The sequence below is a fragment of the Suncus etruscus genome, chromosome 11, assembly GCF_024139225.1.
Source record: "Suncus etruscus isolate mSunEtr1 chromosome 11, mSunEtr1.pri.cur, whole genome shotgun sequence".
Taxonomy (NCBI): domain Eukaryota; kingdom Metazoa; phylum Chordata; class Mammalia; order Eulipotyphla; family Soricidae; genus Suncus; species Suncus etruscus.
In genome coordinates, this window is record NC_064858.1 from 10,009,597 (window position 1) to 10,029,399 (window position 19,803).

Genomic DNA, 19,803 nt, shown 5'->3' on the forward strand with positions numbered 1-19,803 from the left:
AGGTGGTGGTGGAGGAGGAGGAAGAGGAAGAGGAGGAAAAGGAAGAGGAGAGAGGAGAAAGAAGGAAGAGAGGAGATGGAGTAGAGAAGGAAAGAGGAAGAGGAAGAAAAGAGGAGGAAGAGAGGAAGAGAGGAGAAAGAGGAAGAGGAGGAAGAAGAGGAGGAGAAAAAAGAAAGAGGAGGAAGAGGAGAAGAAAGAGGAGGAGAAGAGGAGGAAGAGAAGGTGGAGGAGGAGGAAGAGGAAGAGAGGAGGAAGAGGAAAAGGAGGAGGAAGAGAGGAAGAGAAAGAGGAGAAAGAGGAAGAGGAGGAAGAAGAGGAGAAAGGAGGAGGAAGAGGAGAAGGAAGAGGAGGAGGAGGAGAGGAGGAAGAGAAGGTGGAGGAGGAGGAAGAGGAAGAGAGGAGGAAGAGGAAGGGGAGAGAGGAGGAGGAGAAGGAGGAGGAAGAGAGGAGATGGAGGAGCAGAGGAGAAGGAAAGAGGGAGAAGAGGGAGAAAGGAGGAGGGGCGGGGGGGCGTCCTGGGGAAGCCTCTCCCACGCCCGCGTCTGCGGCCCATCCGTCGCCCTTCCCGGGTACCACCGGGGGCGCCCGCGGTGCCCGCGCCCGCCACGCGGGGGCGCCCCGCCCCGGGCCACGCAACAATGAGGCCCCTCATTTGCATGCCGCGCCTGGGCTCCTCGGGCGGCGGCGGCGCGCGGGCCCGTTGCGTGCGCGCCGGAGCGCTGCGCGGGGACAGCGGCGGCGGCGGCCGGGGAGGCCGGCCCGGAGCCCAGCGGCGCGGCGCGGCGCGCGGGGACCGCCCGGCGCCCGCTGCCCAGCTCGAAGCTCCGGCCGGGCCCCGGCCCAGCACCACGGCCCCGGCGAGCGCGGCGGCCCCGCGATGTCGGTGGCGGGGCTCAAGAAGCAGTTCCACAAAGCCAGCCAGGTGCGCGGCGCGGGCGCGGGGCCTGCGCCCCAGAGCCGCTCCCAGAGGGGCGCTGGGTTGGGGAGCCGAGTCGGGGGTCCCAAGGATCTTAGGGGGTGCTCCACCCCACCCTCCTGACATCCACCCACCCTCCCGTCCGTCCATCCATCCATCCATCCATCCATCCATCCATCCATCCATCCATCCATCCATCCATCCACCCACCCACCCACCCATCCAACCACCCATCCAACCACCCATCCAACCATCCATCCATCCATCCATCCATCCATCCACCCACCCACCCACCCATCCACCCCGTCAATCCACCTACCCATCTGTCTACCCACTCACCCATCATCCACCCACCCACCTACCACCCACACATCCATCCACTCACCCATCCATCCATTCTTCCATCCACCTATCCATCCATCCATCCATCCATCCATCCATCCATCCATCCATCCATCCATCCATCCTTCCTCCTTTCCTTCATCCACCCACCTGTCCCTCTCTCCATTCTCCCTCTCTTCCTCTGTCCATCCATCTGCCAGTTCATCCATCCAATCCCCCACCCAGGGTGTATTCCGAGGTTGCTTGTGATTCCTGGGTTGCTCTCGGCTCCCTTGTGCTCCTGGGATGGATTCTTCAGGTTTGCGGGACAGCTGCCTACACCCGCAGCTCCACTGTTGCTTGTTCAGTCTTTAGTGGAGATGGAGAAAGGTCGTGTAAAAAGCTGGACACTGCCAGCTCTTGCACACCTAGGGTCACCAGGTCCCAGGTCATCGGGCAGGGGCATCCTGGAGGAGTGGGTGCAGCTGGGAAGAAGGTAGTGTGAGGAGGTGGAGGCAGTGTGTTTGGGGTGGGGGTAGCTGGATTGTCGCCCAGAAAACAGGAATAGAGGAAGGCAAGAAGTGTAAGTGTATGAAACATGAAGCATGTGTAAAGCATGAAATGTGTGTGTGTTCTGTGTGTGTGTGATTGCAAAATCTGTTCCAGTCCTGCAGAGCCCTCCATTCCCACATCACTGTTTCTTTCCCTCCCCAGGACCTCTGTTTTTCCCAGAATCAAAGGGGATCAATTTTGGATTCTTCCTTTCTTCCCCTTGGAATGTAGTTGGGACATGCACCTTCTCTCAGTGCAAAGCTCATGGTGTTGGGGACCCTCCCTAGTTGTTCCATGGGGAGATGGGACAGAAGGAGAGGCGTGCTGTTTCCGGTGGTAGGGAGCCCCAGGGTGGTGGCTGCTGCTGTGACAGTCTGGTCTGTGGATGGTCACGTGTGAATACTGGGCTGGGGGGGGGAGGGCAGAGGAGGCTCTGAAGGTTTGGGAATTTCCAGCCTAACAGCAGGTTTGGAAACAGAAGAGCAAATGAAAGGGAGAGAATGCAGTGGGTGTCATATGTATTTGCATGGAGATTAAGAGACAGATTCAGGGGCAATATTTGGGGAGCATGCCTAGCAGTGCACTCAGGCCAGTGAACATCTGGCCTGCACTCAGGAGTGACTCCAGGGGATGCTCTGAGGACCCCAAACAGTACAGAGAATAGAGCAGGCATTCCCCCATTTGGAAGGCAAATACCCTGCCTAGGGGCCATGATAAACCTGGTGTCTGAGAAGTGGGACTTGGGGTGATCCAGGAGGGAGAAGCGGCAGGTGTGCAGGGGAGGGTTGTGGAAATCCCAGAGGGGGAGTATTGGGGCTCCCCTGCCTACCCCCTGAGTCAGGGGTGCTGAGTACGGCCTGAGTTTGCTGATATGGATCCCAGAGCCACGTTTCCACTGGGGAAGTGGTAGGGGGATGTGGCCCTCCCACACTGGCAGTGATCACAGCCATGTCGCCCGTGCAGAACCTGTCTGGTCACTGTGAACAGAGCGTCCTGCCCTTCTGCACGCTCAGCTTCTTAGAAACTTCACACGTCATCACATGGACCAGATGGTACCTTTCGAGTTGCCAGACGTGCATAATTTGGAAAAATGGGGTTTCACTCTCTGTGAACTGGGAGAATTGGGAGGCATCTCAGGGAAGGGATATCAGCAGAAATTTCCATGCCGCCCACACCCTGTCTGTGCAAACACTCTTTGGAGCCGGACTTCCAGGCACAGGGTGAGGATGGTGGGGTGAGGTCGTCAGAGATGAGACAGAGTGGAGAGCGTCCCTGCTGGGCTTCCTTCCTGTATTCCCTCGATTGCCAAAAGCCCCAGAAGCTTGAGCACATCAAATAGAACCCCCCAAAGCCAGTTTCTTTTTCTAATATATAATTATGTTAAGCACTGTGGTTACAGAATTGTTCATGGTTGATTTTTTTCAGTCATAGAACGCACACCACCCTTCACCGGTGCACATTTTCTGCCACCAGTGTCACCTCCCACCTACCTTCTCCTGCCTTTCTCTTTCTCTCTCCTTTCTCTCTCATTCTCCCCTTCTCTTCCTCTCTCTCCTTTTTTGATACTGTGATTTGCACTTTGTGTTAACTAACGAAGGGGTACCGTGCATATTACTTTATCCCATTTCAGCACCCAGTTTTTGTTCAGAGTGATCAGTTCCAACTACTATTGTCACCGTGGACCATTCACTGCCCTAACTGCATTCATTCACTATTCTTTGTTATAAGCTTCCTATCATGGGCTGATCCTCTTGATCCTCATCTCTATTGCGAGGACTCGTATCTTTAATGAAGCAATTGTTTTTCTCACTTTGGGGTGCTTTGGGGTTAGTATGTGGTCCATGGTGGAATTGCACAGCCAGAGCAGGATGGGGAGGGATCCCTGAGCTCCCTACATGCTCCAGAATCAGTTCTTTCTCTCCCTCTCTGTCTCTTCCTCTCTCTCCCTCCCTCCCCCCCTACATTCACACACATCTCTCACTCTGTCTATAACATAATTGGAATCCCACATGACAAAAGTAACAAGGAGGTGCTTTTCTTGCCCATGAACAAAGTCGTTTTATTCATATGTGAAGCGATTCTGCGTCGCTCTTCAAAGAGGTTTCAGTGCCAGGCACAGCCCTGACGGGACAGCGGCACTGCTGGGGACGGGGGCGATGGCTCCCACATGAGCAGGCGCCTGGGTCACCCTGACATGCCAACTCCTCACACTGCAGGCCAGGACCCCTTTTCTATCCCTGGGGAGGTTGAGGCTGATGGCACAGGCTTCCTGGATCCCAGAGGACATCCAGATTATATATATATGTTTCTTGATAAATTTGACTTACATTTTGGATGAGGAAGGATTTGGATTTCTTGCATGGTGCTCAGGGACTACTCCTGGCTCTGGCTCTCTGAGTTTGGGGATCACTCCTGGTGGTTCTCGGGGAACTCTGAGGTGCCAGGGATCAAACCCTAGTTGGCCACATACAAGGCCAGAGCCTTCCCTGCTGTAGCTTTTCTCCAGCCTTCATTTCAGAAGCTCCAGTTATTTAGATTCTTCTGTACCTTAGAGGATATGAAACAGCTTTCAGGAAAATTTTAAAAATAAATGGGGTTGGGGAGGAGAGATAGAACTGCAGTAGAATGTTTGCCTTACACACAGCCAAATCAGGAAGGATGATGGTTTGAATCCCAGCATCCCATATGGTCCTCTGATACAGCCAGGAGCGATTTCTGAGTGTAGAGCCAGGAATAATCCCTGAGCGCTACCAGCTTTGACCCCCCAAAAAAACAAAAAATAAATAGGATGGGGGCCAGAGTGGTAGCATAATGGGAAGGGCTTTTGAGTTACACATGGGGCTACCCAGGTTTAATCCATGGCATCCCATAGGGTCCTCCAAACCTGCCAGGAGTGATTCCTGAGTGCAGAGTCAGGAGTAACCACTGAGCACCACCGGATGTGGGCCTCCCCCGCAAAAGAAGGTCATGAACTGGGAAAATGCATACAGGCTATGGGTGTCTGTATGTGTCTCTGTGGCTGCCTGGGTCTCTCGGAGACCTTAGCCTGCAGGTGCGGAGGGTCCTCAGGTGTGGAGCTTCCATTGGGCTTCCTCCTCACCGCTCCATGCAGGCCTGCAGACCTTCCAGTTGTCTTGAGGCAGGAACACAGCTGGGCTTGCAAACCCGAGTGTGCAAAACCTGTATGTAGCCACTCAAGAATTTCCATCTTATCCCATAGCTGTTCAGTGAGAAGATAACCGGCATCGAAGGAACCAAACTGGACGATGATTTTCTTGACATGGAAAGGGTAAGAGCGTGTTTCTGTGTCTGTTTTAACTGCAAATCTGCTTTGCTGGAGATGCGAACTCCACTAGGGCAGGGACCAAATGTAGACCCCTGGTGGAGGCTGTTTGCAAATGGTTTTGGAGCATGGGACCCCAGTTTGGTGGGCTTCCATCTCTAGGTTTCATCCAGACCCCACTGAATCACCTGCCCATCCCCAAGATACAGGTATTGTTGTTTGTTTGTTTGAGCCTTGACAGTGCTCACTTCTAGCTCTGCACTCAGAAATCACTCCTGGCAGGTTTGGTAGACCCTATGGGATGCTGAGGATCAAACCAGGGTCAGCCTCGTGCAAGGCAAATGCTCTCGCTGCTGTGCTATCACTCCAATTCCGATACTGGTTTTGTTGTTGTTTATACCCCAAATATTAATCTTACTTTTAAGTATAGATAATGTTCTGGATGTTTTGTACTCACACACACTCATGCATGCACAAATGTACACACATAATACACTCAACTCATGCAGACTCCTACACACATATACATTCACATATCTACATGCTCACATTTATACACACACACACACACACACACACACACACACACACACACACACACACACACACACACCGGGAGCTGTGGTTTTCAACCAAAGGAGTCTTTAGTCAGCCATGTCCTGAATATGCCTGTTTCCTTTAATCCAGAATATGGGTCTTCCAGGTCTGGGTCTTAGGCTGGCCCAGGATGTACCCTTCAGAGTTACTTTGAGTAGGACATGCAAAAATCAGTCCTGGATCTAAGACACCAGGGGACACCCAGTGTACAGTGGCTTGGATTGACTACCAGCTTCCCTGAAGAGTGCCTTTCTACTTGTCTTGATGTGAAAGGGAAAAAAAATCCACCAACCCCTACTCTAAGGAATGATGTCCCTCAAATCCCAAAAGTGACAGAGATGCTTCCTAAGTACGGAGACATTCCCACAGACTGTCACCATCCCAGGAGGGCTGATGGCCACGAGTCAGGACATGGATTTCTGCAAAGCTACTGCAGTACTGAGTGATCCACATTTCTCCATGTTTCTCTTTAAGAAAATAGATGTCACCAACAAAGCTGTCACAGAACTTATTTCCAAAGCCACAGAATATCTCCAGCCAAATCCAGGTAACGTCACAGAATGTCTTAAAGCATTGGTAAATGCCCCCTGCCCTGCTAGAGATCCCCCAACACCCCATGTTTATGTGCTCTGGCAGGGGTCAGCTCTACTTAGAGTTAGTATCCTCTGAGCCTGATGCAAAACCTTCTAGTTTCAGACCTGAGTTATCCTTGTGTGGGGGCTGGGATCTGAGCAGCTTCTGAAACCTGAGGAAGATACAGGAAGGTCCCTGGCTCAGCCCTGTCATCTCACACTTAGTGTCACATCTATGTTCCTGGAAAGGCTCCCACTAACTGAGCTCGGTGTTGTAAGTTAGAAGGACTTATTTTACCCCCAAGAAAGAATGTAGATTTTAATTTGCATCTCAATTGATCAAAGGAAAGGGTAAGATAAATGAGAAAACTAAACAAAGCAAAACCAAAACAGGAAGACTTGGTAGTGGACTCCCTAATGGTAGGCATCTGAGTACAAAAATGAACACAGGTGGTTCGAGTCCCGGCATCCCATTTGGTGCCCCGAGCCTGCCAGGAGTAGCCCCTGAATGCCACCGGGTGTGACCCAAAACAAACTAACAAAAAAGAAAAAGACTGCTCGCCCTCCCCCATGGACTTGCTTTCCCGGTAGTACAAGGAAGGATTGAAGGTCCAGCAAGGCAGATAGCCCAGCTTCTTGGACTCATAGAAGAAAGAAATGAGATCAAAGGTGGAAAATGTGTTGTGCAGCTAGAAATTCCTTTACATTCTAGACCATTCTAGATTTGTAGAGAACCTTTAAAGCTGCTTGGGGCAGAGGAAGAGTTTTACATATCTTTGTCCCAAAACAAGCAATCCTTCAACTAAAAGGAAATCAAAGCACTGTTATGAAGTCTAAGATGTAAAATGCAATGACATCCTTGAACACAAAAATTTCCTGACCTTCTAGACACGTTCTGTACTAGAAGTTTTACTTATACTAGAACCATGTATACATGAGAAGCATGTATACTAACATCTACTGGGGAAAATAAGATATATTCCAGTCTTTGGTTTATAGAAGCATATAGAATCTCAATGCGCCCTAGTCATATGGAGTTTTCTCTCTCCACATCAGTGACAACAATGGGGTAGTCCAGAGGAGAGAAAATAATAGGGGTTGAAAATGAGCAACAAATGGGGATAATTTGTTATCTTGGGATCTTAGGGTCAGGGTTCCTAGGAAGGGCCCCAGAGACATGGTGTGAAGTGCTCAATGGAAGCACAGAAGGATAAAGATATAAAAATGGCATCCTGGGGAAAATGAGAAAATAAAGATCTTTGCTGTGATGAGCAGGCAGAAGTGACTTTCAAGCCACCAACAGCATTCTTGGCACTGAGACATGTCATCTCTCAATGGAGCTTAGATGCCTTTGTTATCCTGTTGACAGAAACCTCAACACTCTAAGTCAGCACTTGGACGCATGGCCCTGCCTTGTGCATGGAGACAGCAGGGGGCTCTCATGTCCTGCAACATGAGGCACCTGAGCCTCCCTCAGCTCTCCTAATCCTTCTTCCAAAAACTTCCAGAGCATGAGCCCTGAAGTGATACTCTCCTAAAACAGATGTGCAGGGAGGGCTTGGCAAGCACTGCAGAGTGGGGCAGAATATTAGCTAGAGGGCCGTAGAGATAGCAAAACGGTAAGGCATTTGCCTTGCATGCAGCCGATCCATAACCAATGGTGGTTCGAATCCTGGCATACCATATGGTCCCCTGAGCCTGCCAGGAGCAATTTCTGAGAGCAGAGCCAGGAGTAACTCCTGAGCACTGCTGGGTGTGGCCCCAAAACAAAAATAAATAAATAAATTAATTAAATAAAAAATTTAGCTAGAAAGAAAGACTTTTGTGACTTCTTGTGGTTGTTGATTTGGTTTGGGGGGCCATACCCAATGGTACTCAGGACTGACTCCTGGCTGTGCTCAGGGATTCCTCTGAGTGGGGCTTAGGGAACCATGTGAGATGTCAGGGCTTGAACCTGGGTTGGCCACATGCAAAGCAAGTGGGGAAGGCATTTGTCTGGCCACTGGGGGTGAGGGTTGTGGTAAGCTCTGTCTTAGATCCCCAGTCAGGCTGGTCAATTTGGAAAATGGGGGTCCTTCCCCTGCAAGAGTGGGGGCACTGAGCTCCCTTGCAGGCCCCAAGCTCACTTGTTGTCTCCCCCTGGGCCCCTGAAGAGTCTTTCACTTGGTCCTGACTTCCTGTCCTTCCTGTGCAGGTGTGAGGCCTGGAAAAGGGGACACCCAATCAAGCATAACTGTTCATCCCTGTGATAACACCCTGAGAAAGAACGCGTAATCAGGAGTGTAGGGTTCAGAATGGAGGAGCCTCTACCTAGCATCTGTGAGGCCCTGAACATTGCCAGTGTGATCTAGGAGGGTCCCAGATGTGCCAGGGCCTGAGCCACTAACTAGCAGGCCTGACCCCAGAGCTGAGGACCATGAGAGGATCCCTGAGTGAAGGACTCCAGAGCCAGAGGGCAATGGAGCAGTGGGAAGGTGACACTTTGAATGCTGCTGAGCCATGTCCCATCCCTGGTACCACACGGGCCCCAAGCATCACTGCCGCTGCCAGGCACCTGTCCTTAGCTTACAGGGCGAAGTTGGGCATGCTTAGCACCGTGTCGAAGCTTCGGGGGCAGGTGAAGAACACCGGGTACCCACAGACCGAGGGCCTGCTGGGCGACTGCATGCTCAAGTATGGTCATGAGCTGGGAGACGACTCCTCTTTTGGTGAGTGCCTAAAGAAGTAGCCCTCTCCATGCAGGGCCCTGGGCGTGGGGGGGGGCAGGGGCCTATTTCTATAGGTTTGCATGAGCCCTAGGACAGGACTAGTCACTGCCAACTGCACAGAACTGGCCCCTCCATGACATGGCACCACCTTCCATAACACACAATTGCGTGTTTCCCATGACATGCGAATATGTGGTCCTCTGACATGTGGCTGCATGGGCCCCATGACACATGGCTATGTGGCCCTCTTGTGACTCTGGCTGTGTAGTCCGCATGACACATAGCCCTTCCAACTCATGAGTGGCTGAGTACCAGGAAATGGCTGTACATTCCTGTGTGGATGACATTGGCTGTCCTGGGTGATGGTGTGGCTTCTTGGATCCCCGAGAAAACTGAGTGGAAATGTCTCTGCCCAAACCCACTTGGCCCTGCCATCTTACAGGAGATGCCTACCCGTTCCTGGTGCGTGTGTCTGGTCAAACTGCCAGGTGCGTTGTGACTCCTCCCGAGATGGAGCTGCCAGCTCAGGGTCAGGGTGTGGCCTGCACAGATGTGGTGGCCACATGCTGAGAAGAGGTTTTGTTCCCCAACTTTGCTGTAGTCCCGACTCATCACTGCTCAGCCCCTCACACTCACGTCCTTCTGTCGTTTACAAAGAGCAGTGTTGTTTTCCATCCTCCAACAGGCTCTGTGCCAGGCCCCCCTTTCTGGAAAGGAACGTTACCTCCATCTAGCGGCCTGAGTGGCCTCTGTGTGCCCTGGTCCCTTTTCTGAGTCTGAAAGTGCAGAACCCAGAGATGCAGGTGGACAGAGACATTTCTCTCAGCTCCTGAAAAAAGCAAGTCAGGATTTAAAGGTCCCAGACACCCTTGGCCTGCCTCGCTTGCACCCTCCACCAAGGACAGTGTTTTGGAAAAAAAACAAATAACAGTATTTGTTGACCTACTGCTTGTGGATCAGGAACCCTTTTAATTCCTATTTCTGTCCAAGGCAACGCCTTGATAGAAGTTGGGGAATCCCTGAAGATGATGGCTGATGTGAAAGATTCTCTGGATATCACCATCAAGCAAACGTTTATTGATCCCCTTCAGCTGCTGCAGGACAAAGATCTGAAAGAGATTGGGGTAAGACCTTGCCTTGACGGCTGTCTTTCCTTCCCACATTGGACTGGGTCATGCAGATAGTGAAAGATCCATCCTGGGGGCCCTCTGCTCATTGGGAAGGAGATTTGGCATCCATCCTGATTTATTATTTACCACGTGTTTCATTCTGTTTTCACTGAAGCCAGCCAGAAGCCATAAAGTGCACTGGGCCTGGCCAGTGGGGTCACTGGCCATTAAAACAAGTGTGAATCTCAGTGGCAAATGTGAGAAATGTATAAAATCCCCTCATTCTTCATGCACATGCATCTATATCCTACATACTATTGCTATTGGACATAGGCCTTTGGTATATATATGGAAACTGTACCATATATGCATATACCTAATCATTTATACACACAGCCACTCATACCCACCCATCCATCCATCTATTCATACATACATACATACATTCATACATCCATCTATCCATCAGCCATCAACCCATTCATCCAATTGTCCATCAACCATCTTCCTATTTTCCTGTCTGTCCATCTACGCATTCATTCCTCCATTATCCACCCAACTACCCATTCCCTAATCTATCAGTCATCCATCCATCCATCCATCCATCCATCCATCCATCCATCCATCCATCCATCTATCCACCCACCTATCCATCTACCTGTCTATCCACCCCTCCATCCATCCATTCATACATAGATCTATTCATCTATCCATCAGCCATCAACCCATTCATCCAATTGTCCATCAACCATCCTCCTATTTTCCTGTCTGTCCATCTACGCATTCATTCCTCCATTATCCACCCAACTACCCATTCACTAATCTATCAGTCCATCCATCCATCCATCCATCCATCCATCCATCCATCCATCCATCCATCCATCTATTCACCCACCTATCCATCTACCTGTCTATCCACCCATCCATCCATCCATCCATTCATCATCCACTGACCCATCCATCCACTCATCCCTTCATCATCTATCACATGATAATCCTTGAGGGTTAGCCATGAAGTGAGTATCTAACAAATGTTGAGGTACCCACCTGAACCCTATGAAATGCATTCCTGCTCTCTAGAATTTAGACTGTGAGGTAGCCTTGGATGCTTCCATGGGAGCTGCAGGTTTCTTGGTGCTGGTTTCCAGTGTTACGTGTTTCTCACTTCTAGCACCACCTTCGAAAACTGGAGGGCCGGCGCCTGGATTACGATTATAAGAAGAAGCGAGCAGGTAAGATTCCAGACGAAGAAATCAGACAAGCTGTGGAAAAATTTGAAGAGTCAAAGGAGCTGGCTGAAAGGAGCATGTTCAATTTTTTAGAAAATGATGTAAGTATTTGAACACCAGAGATTTCTGATATAAATAAGAATCCTTGACCAGGATTAGGGTGTCAGCAGACACTTGAACCACAGTTGTAACTAGAGTTTCCAGACTTCATTAGCCAGTGTCTCCTGCTTGGAGGTTCTGGGAAGGACTGCCCGCTGCTGCATTCCTTGGAGCTGCTCTGTGATGGCTGGGTTGGGGTTTTAGGGAACTTTGGAGTGGGGAGGTTGGTGCTTGTGATGTGGGAATGGAAGGCCCATCAGAGTGGAAAATGGTCAACCAAGAAAATGCTCAGTCTTGTTGCTGGATGCCTCCACCTTGTCTGTGTGGCCTCCCGCTGATGGGGAAGCAAAAGCTACATTCTCAGCTTGGTTCGGAATGCAGACATGGCCCTCAGAGATGCCAGTTTTTGTGGGTCAGAGCCACATAGGACCGTAAGGAGGTTGCTTGCCTTGTATGTGGCCAACCCAGGTTCTACTCTCAGCATCCGTTAAGGTCCCCTGAGTACCTACCACCAGGAGTGATCCCTGAGCGCAGAGCCAGGAGTAAGCCTTAAGCATTATTGGGTTTTGTCCAACCTCCCCCAAATGCCAGTTGTGTTGAGGTTTGTCACCAGACTGTACTTCCTTTACCCAAAGGGAGTCAGATTTCTTGGGCACTGTGGGGGGCTTTCCCCAAGCACCATTAAGGCAGAAGGCATCTTTCTCTTTTGGGACTGAATAACCTTAGGCATGTCCTATAGCTTGTGTGCAAGAGCCCGGGTTGCCCACTCTTTGTGCCCCAACCCACCTCCAACCCACCCTAGTACTGCTGCATAGAGCAGTTGCATCAGCCCTTCCTCCAGGCCCCCGTGATAGACCTGTATCTGTCTACATAGATAGAACAAGTGAGCCAGCTGGCTGTGTTCATTGAGGCGGCACTAGACTACCATCGACAGACATCCGAGGTGCTGCAGGAACTCCAGGACAAGCTGCAGCTTCGGTGAGCACCGGAGGCCCCATGTTCACCTGAGTTGTCCCTGCTGGCTCTCGGGGCTTGAACTAGGGCCCCTTGTTTTATCCATCATCTCCCCAGCTGGCGCTCGGGTCTGCGCTGGGCTCGCACTGGGGCCTGATGCTAAAAAAGTCCCAGCTTTGGCCGAGGGGAGCAGAGCCTGGTAGTGTCTTTTCCCCAAGCTGGGATGTTACCCACTGTAGACATGCCCCTCATGACTCCACGGTCAACTGTGAGAAGTCACGCTTCCCACTTGCAGCCTGGGGTGGCCATCGCATGTGCCCCTCTTACTGTAGACTGAGATGGGAAGTGAGGATGTTCGGGAAGTGACGGGGTCCCTCCTGCTCTGTTACTTCATGGCCTCAGATTTCATGAGGAGTGGGAGAAGCAATGTGCTCGAGTAGAAGGAGCCCGAGGGATCCCAGAATGCCCTGTGAGGACCTGTGTCAGCCCTGGCTGCCAGCCCCTCCTGTAGGCAGGGCCCCAATGCTGGACTCTCTTTTTTCTCTCTTCTCTTCTCTTCTCTTCTCTTCTCTTCTCTTCTCTTCTCTTCTCTTCTCTTCTCTTCTCTTCTCTTCTCTTCTCTTCTCTTCTCTTCTCTTCTCTTCTCTTCTCTTCTCTTCTCTCTTCTCCTCTCTTCTGTCTCTGTCTATCTCTGTGTCTGTCTGTCTGTCTCTCTGTCTATCTCTGTCTCTGTCTCTGTCTCTCTCTCTGTCTCTGTCTCTCTCTGTCTCTCTCTCTGTCTCTCTCTCTGTCTCTCTCTCTGTCTCTCTCTCTCTGTCTCTCTCTCTCTCTCTCTGTCTCTCTCTCTCTCTCTCTCTCTCTCTCTCTCTCTCTCTCTCTCTCTCTCTCCTCTCTCTCCTGCAGGATACTGGCTGCCTCCAACATTCCCCGCCGGGAGTATAAACCTCGGCCCATCAAGAGGACATTGAGTGAACTCAGTGGGCTGCCCTCCTCGTCCTCCACCAAGACCACAGGTGAGAAGCCCCCCCCCCACCCCCCGCTTTGTGTGGCCATTGCCACACCTGCCTCTGGGTGGTGTCTTACCTGTGCCCCTGTTCCCCCTTCTCTGCATCCTGCGTTATGTGCTCATGGCTTGTGCTGGAAACTGGGCATCAGAAGCCCCTGCTACACGCGCGCTCGCACACAGACACACACACACACACACACACACACACACACACACACACACACACACACTTCTTGACTATGGAATGACATGCATGACATATGGAAATTGTTCTGAGAATTATCGATCCTTCAGAGGGTCTCCCCTGGTTTCCTGACAGTGGGACAGAGTCAGCATGGCAGAGTTGGGGACCCAGTCGGGATCTGCCCTATCTGGACCTGCAGGGCACTTGACAGAGGGGCAGTGGCTACAGAGAAGGGTCTGGGACTTTTGAATTCTGTGGGACTTTTTTTCCAAGGGCTCTGCAGATGGAGTCTCTGGTGTGGGTGAAGAAGTGCGGGTGCTAGCCTGGCATTTCCCATGGGCGCCAACGCCCCAGTGGGTGCAAGTGGCTCACACAGCTTGTTTATAAAACCCAGGAAAAATGTCAAGCGTTTTGCTAACAATTTTAAATCTGAGCTCCCTGGTCTCTGCCAGCGATGGAGTCCAAGAACATTTTCCTCATCATTTCTCATCCCAAAAAGAAGAAAGTTGTGGAGCTGGGGGTGGAAGGTGTGTCCCACAACAGAATTGGAACATGCACAGAAGGGCCCCTCGGTTCTGGAAGGGAACGCAAGAGGTTGGGGTCAGAGAGTGGAGCCTTGAAATGCTGGCAGCACACGGCTCCTGGGGTCAGTCCTGGCTGGGGCGGTGGCCACCTGGCCAAGCGCCTGCGCCCATGTCCCCGGAGAGAAAAGGCAGCCAGGAACGTCCTTGGACCAAGCGTCTGCCCGGGGCACTTCCCAGAACTCAGCAACTTTGGAGGAATGAGCCGAGAAAGCTGTGGGCGAGCCTGCAGGGGCCCCAAGTACCCCGGCGGACAGCAGCTGCTGCTCCTTGCACTGCTCTGCTCTGGGAAGCTTTTGTTCCCTCGAATTCTCAGCGATGCTGCTGCTTGGTCTCATCACTGCCCAGCACTGGTTGGCCCTGAACAGGGTCAGCTTTGAAACCACATGGTTCCCGGACATGGGGCAGTCACTGTTTTCTGGCGAGGCCAGCCAGCCCCACCATGGGTTCGGCTCCTTTTCCGTGAAGAGGCTTGTGCTGCCTCCAGGTGCTTCTGTCAGAGCTGACTGCTAACTTGCCTTTATACGGAGCTAGAGCTCAGCTTTTGGCACTTGGGGGAAAGGCACAGGGCAAGCAGACATCCAGGCGCTGTGTCTTCAGTCCCTGGGGCATTCGGTGGCATTCAACAGCGGTGCAGTGGGTGTCCTGGCCCAGCCCTGTTACCTCTTTCTCTGCCTACACTCCCATCTTGGGGACTAGAAACACCCCTGCCCCTCAATGCTGGCACCTGCCTGCAGATGGGCCCATGCAGATGGCCCCAGGATGCATTTCTCACCCTCTTCAGACTGACTGGACATGCTGTTTGTGCTAAGATGAAGGGATTGGATGTGGCTCAGGTGGGTTCTTTTCTGGCCTCACACCTTTGCCCCTCCAGCACACTCAGACCTCCAAGATGGTACTCAATACATCTTCTGAACTGGAAACCATCATTTTCTAAGACGAGCTTGAAAGTGTGCATGCGAATGACGGATGATGGGTGGAGGATAGGGAGGGACGAGTCCCTCTCAATTTCCTAATGGAGGAAGTGCTAAAGGGAGGGTCCTCTCTGCAGGAAATGGTCTCTGTGACTTAACTGGTCTGGAAAAAGAGGGATCTGAAAGCAAGACTTTCCAGTTGGTGGAGGGGCCTGAGCTCTGCCTGGTCCTGGTCTTGATCATGGGCATGGCCACAGTATGTTGGGCCCAGCCCTGTAGTTGGAAATGTTAACGGGTGTTGCACTGCCAAGAGGTTTGGTGTGGGTGCTCCCTGGCCCTCACCGTTGCTAAGCTGAATGGGATCCCAGATAGAGACCTGAGCCTCTTGTTTCTGGGTAAAGTAAATACATGGAATGTGGCCTTGGGCACCCCAGCCTAAAGCCATGTCTGGGCAGACCCAGGGCTGATGTTAGGACTACAAGGAAGCTCTCACCAAGGCAGGAGTCACCAGAGATGGGTGAAGGCACCCCAATGAGAAAGGCACTCCACTTCATCTTTGGGGCACTAAAGACCCCCTTCCTCCTGGGCACCCCTGGATTGTGGGCTCCTCCCAGGAAGGGGCCTCGGGGCCTGTCTTTGGCCCCTGTGGCTCTGTGGCAGGGCCCGGTTAATGCCTCCCTGGTTGGTCCCCAGCCTACAGCCGCCTGCAGGCCTCAGACTAGGAAGCCAGGAGCCGGCCTTGCACACAGCGAGGTAGAGACGAGCTAGCCGAGCAGCAGCGAATGCGGGGTGTGTAGGGAGACGAGACTCCACAGGTCAGTGTCCCGGGGACTCAAGAGATGGGACCCAAGAGGTGTGGGCACAGCTCCCGCCCTATCTGGCAGGTGCCTCTCCAGGACTCAGTGGGGAGGAGCCTTCCTGGGGCCGAGCTGATCAGATGCTTCAGGAGCATGAGATTCCCAGATAGGAGCTGGGAGAGTGCAGCTTTCTGGAGTCTCAGAACCAGCAAACCCTGTCCTGCTGCTGCCCCATTGACCACCACTCCCCCCTCCCCCAGGTCCAGGAAACACTTGGCACACTCACTTGCCCCTCTAATGCCCCTCACCTGGGCTCCAGATTCCTGTAGGTCATTGATTTTTTTTTCTCACTTTTTTGGTTGTTCCTTGAAGCAGGAGCTCAGAGCAGAGATCGAACACCTCCCAGGTGTGAAGTCTCAGACATAGTAAGGGAACTTGGGAGCTGGGGTCAGGGTGGGATGTTGGTGCCCCCACCAGAGGGCGCCATGCTTTATGCTGGACATCAGCTCTGCATGGCCCTGGCCGTTGGCCCTGGCTGGCTCAGAAATTGAGGATTATCCCCCCACTCAGCTGGTATTAAAGCAGACATGGTCTCACCTAGATGGAGACTGAGTCTTGGTCCTTGGTATTTGATTGCTCTGGACCCCTGACCCTGGCCTCTATTTCCCTGGCTGTCAGAAGGATGAAATGATGACAGAAGGGAGTGGATAGAGACCTGAGAGAAAGCTGGAAGGTGTCACAGAAGGAGCCAGCCAGAGGCTCAACATTTGAGGTGGCATTGAGATGGGGATGCAAGTTGGGGGTCAGGGAAATCATGTTTTCCTTTGCTGGTGCCACAAGTACATGGCCAGTTTTGGAAACTGCATGGAAAGGGGTTTGGCTAGGGGCTGAGAGTTTCTGAGAGCCATGACTATGACCCCCTTTCCAGAAAGGAAACCCCCCTTAATGCCCCCTGAAAGGGACCTAATTTAAGAAACAAACAAAAAGTCGTCCTACACTCCACACAGACTCCATTTGCACCTAAGGCAGCTGGATCCTTGTAGCACCTTTTAGAATACCCTAATTTAGGCAGCACTGAGAGAAAAGCCTCAGTTTCCCATGCCCCAGCTGTAGGCAGTCTGAGGGTCACCGTCCTCTGGGGGCTCCCTCCTGTGTGCTGGCTCTTCCTGTTCAGCCTCAGTTTCACTGTGACATCCAACAGATCCCATAGAGCCTTATAGCGTGGGGGGGTCCGCCCACTCAAGGTAATGCCCCCTTCCCAAAGACTGGTGCTGCATAGTGCCCACCTGCTCACCCGACTCCTGTCTCAGATGCGCCAGCACTGCATCCATGGGCAGAAACAGGTTTGGGGTCAAGCTCATGACTTGATCTGGGGCGGAGCTGGGTAGGACTGAGGGGGCTGGAGGGTGTGGAGAGGGCAGAGCTCCACGGGGGCGGCCACCATGTGCTGTTTCCCAGCTCCTGCCCTTTTAGTCTCTGTTCCTCTCTGTGCTGTTCCCCAGCCCCTAGACCCCCACTCCTGGACTCACTGCTCCGTGTCCTCTGTCTCCATGTGCCTCGGCAGGTTCGAGCACTGCTCTGGACCAGCCCTGCTGTCGGGGCCTCTACGACTTTGAACCCGAGAACCAGGGTGAGCTGGGCTTCAAAGAAGGGGACGTGATCGTGCTCACCAGCCAGATCGATGAGAACTGGTACGAGGGCATCAACCGCGGGGAGTCCGGCTTCTTCCCCATTAACTATGTGCAAGTGATTGTGCCTTTACCTCAGTAAACCAACCCGTGGCTCGGCGTCTGTCTGTCATCCATCCATTTGTCCCTGGCTGCTGTGAGTCCTTGCGCTCCGTCCCCCCGCCCCCCCCTGCCCCATGCTCTGCCTACCCGTGATGTTTTGTACGTGCACTCTTTATAATGGATTTTGTACTCACTGACTTTGTATACTCGGCCTTCCTGCCGTGGCCACCTTAAAGTAGTCTCCTGTACTGTGCTGGTTGTTCGGCCCGTCCTCGGCAGAGCTCGGGATACAGAGAGCCCGCAAGGCTGTGGTAGCACTGGGCCCTGTTGATGGCCGTGGCTGTGTCCTTCCTCCAGCTTGTGAGCACCCAATAAACATGAGCACTGTGTTGGCAAGAGGCCTTGGGGTTCTTTTTGTCCAGGGGCCCATCCCACACAAGAACTTTCTGGCATCCCTCCTGTCCACAATCGGACCCCATTTCCCTGCTAGGGGTGTCACAGCAGCTCCCCTGAGCTCTGCTGCTCATGGTGCTGTCTTTCCAGTGGATTCTGTACAAAGCATGTGGGGTGCCAGGGAAACTGGCCACTCAAGAGCAGAGTTGGCAGATTCAATGTCTGGAACCTCCCTGACCTGGGGCAGGGCTCAGCATGTTGGTCACTGCTCTGTCTGGGGTTACGGAAGGGAGGGGGGGGGTGCTCCCAGCTTACAACAACTGATTTAATCTCCCGCTGTGGCCCAGATGCTTCTGCAGTGAGGAATAGAGTCAGGGATTAACACATGGGTGCCCGCCATCCTGAAATCAAAATTTGGGTGTGGGCTGGAAAGGACAGCAGGGAAGGCATTTGTCTTGTACTCAGCTGCCCTGGGTTTGATCCCCAGTAGTTGATATGAGCCTCTAGCCCCACTCTGAGCACAGAGCCAGGAATAAGCTCTAAGAACCACCAGACGTGCCCCCCCCAAAAAAAAACCCGCTCAAAAATAAAGCATAACTGGGAGGAGTCTCCAGTACCTGGGGGTGTGGGGGCTCAGCAGGATTCTCTGAAGTTCACAAAGGAGCTGGAGCTCCTGGGGCAGGGCCTGGCTCACTCCTTCATCGGCTAGAGGGGGCTGGCAAGAAAGTGGGTGCGGCAGCCCCCCAAGGACCTGTAGGAGGCTGAGTCTGGGTTTGGCCGAGACGGGGCTGTCTGCCCGCTGCAGGAAGACGCGGTTGCTCAATTGGAACCTTCATCTCTGGCCTTCACACGTTTTCCGTTTTGTCTGGAATTCTGACTTCACACCCAGACCTGTTCATGAATAATTCCTGCCCAGAACTATTTCTGTGAAGGAATGTGTGAGGATGCCAGGCCAGATAGAACCTCGTCATTGGGGGGGGGGGGGGGACGGAAGCCAGAACTGTCTTCCAAAAACTGCCTCCCTTGTCACCATTTCTTTTTTGGTTTTGGGGTGTTTTTTTTCCACTATTTTTTTTGAAATTTTTTTCTTTATTTAAACATCTTGATTACATATATGATTGTGATTAGGTTTCAGTCATGTAAAGAACACCCTCTTCACCAGTGCAACATTCCCACCACCCTTGTCCCAAATCTCCCTCCATCCCACCCCACCCCCACCTGTACTCCAGACAGGCTTTCCAGTTCCCTCATTCATTCACATGATTATGGTAGTTCTCAGTGTAGTTATTTCTATAACTGCACTCACCACTCTTTGTGGTGAGCTTCATGAAGTGAGCTGGAAGTTCCAGCCCTCCTCTCATTGTCTCTGAGGATTGTTGCAGAAATGACTTTTATTTTTCTTAAAACCCATAGATGAGTGAGACTATTCTGCGTCTCTCTCTCTCCCTCTGACTTATTTCATTCGGCATGATAGATTCCATGTACATCCATGTATAGGAAAATTTCATGACTTCATCTCTCCTGACATGGTTTTGGGGTTTTTGAGATCAGAGATCACCCCTGGCAGGCTCAGGGGACTATATGGGATGTCAGGAATCAAACCACTGTCTCCTGGGTTGGCCTTGTGCAGGGCAAACGCCCTACCACTGTGCTATCTCTCTGGCCCCTCCCTTGTCATCATGGTGTGAGATGTGACCTATGTCGCTCAAGATCTAATGTTCCTTCCATATGAGACACGTTTACAGGCAGTCACATCCGTCTGTGGGACCACAGACATGTTTAGATGTTTCTGAATTTCTGGAAGTGAGCTGTTTCCCAGCCCATTTCTCAGTTGGTACCCTTGAGACCATTCTGGGAA

General features: G+C 52.2%; 1 protein-coding gene across 2 annotated transcripts; it reads left to right on the forward strand.

Moving 5' to 3' along the window:
- Positions 1-753: 753 nt before the first annotated feature.
- SH3GL3 (SH3 domain containing GRB2 like 3, endophilin A3) lies at positions 754-17,948 on the forward strand. 2 transcript variants are annotated; one of them, XM_049783266.1, is made up of 9 exons: positions 754-922; positions 5,010-5,078; positions 6,144-6,216; positions 8,806-8,949; positions 9,940-10,073; positions 11,230-11,388; positions 12,261-12,364; positions 13,244-13,353; positions 17,387-17,948. In XM_049783266.1, exons 1-9 carry the CDS (start codon positions 878-880, stop codon positions 17,590-17,592), a joined length of 1,044 nt encoding a protein of 347 aa, XP_049639223.1. In that variant the 5' UTR covers positions 754-877; the 3' UTR covers positions 17,593-17,948. The 2 variants fall into 2 exon arrangements, with proteins under 2 accessions (XP_049639223.1, XP_049639224.1); XM_049783267.1 differs by lacking the exon at positions 754-922 and having other exon boundaries at positions 5,029-5,078; positions 8,813-8,949.
- Positions 17,949-19,803: the final 1,855 nt, after the last annotated feature.

What these genes read in the sequence shown, in the direction of transcription:
- SH3GL3 (XM_049783266.1), top strand. Translation starts at nt 878, where the DNA reads ATGTCGGTGGCGGGGCTCAAGAAGCAGTTCCACAAAGCCAGCCAG. An exon ending in ATATCTCCAGCCAAATCCAG is followed by an intron (nt 6,217 to 8,805) that starts GTAACGTCACAG and finishes ACCTGTCCTTAG; the next exon opens with CTTACAGGGCGAAGTTGGGC. An exon ending in AAGATCTGAAAGAGATTGGG is followed by an intron (nt 10,074 to 11,229) that starts GTAAGACCTTGC and finishes TCTCACTTCTAG; the next exon opens with CACCACCTTCGAAAACTGGA.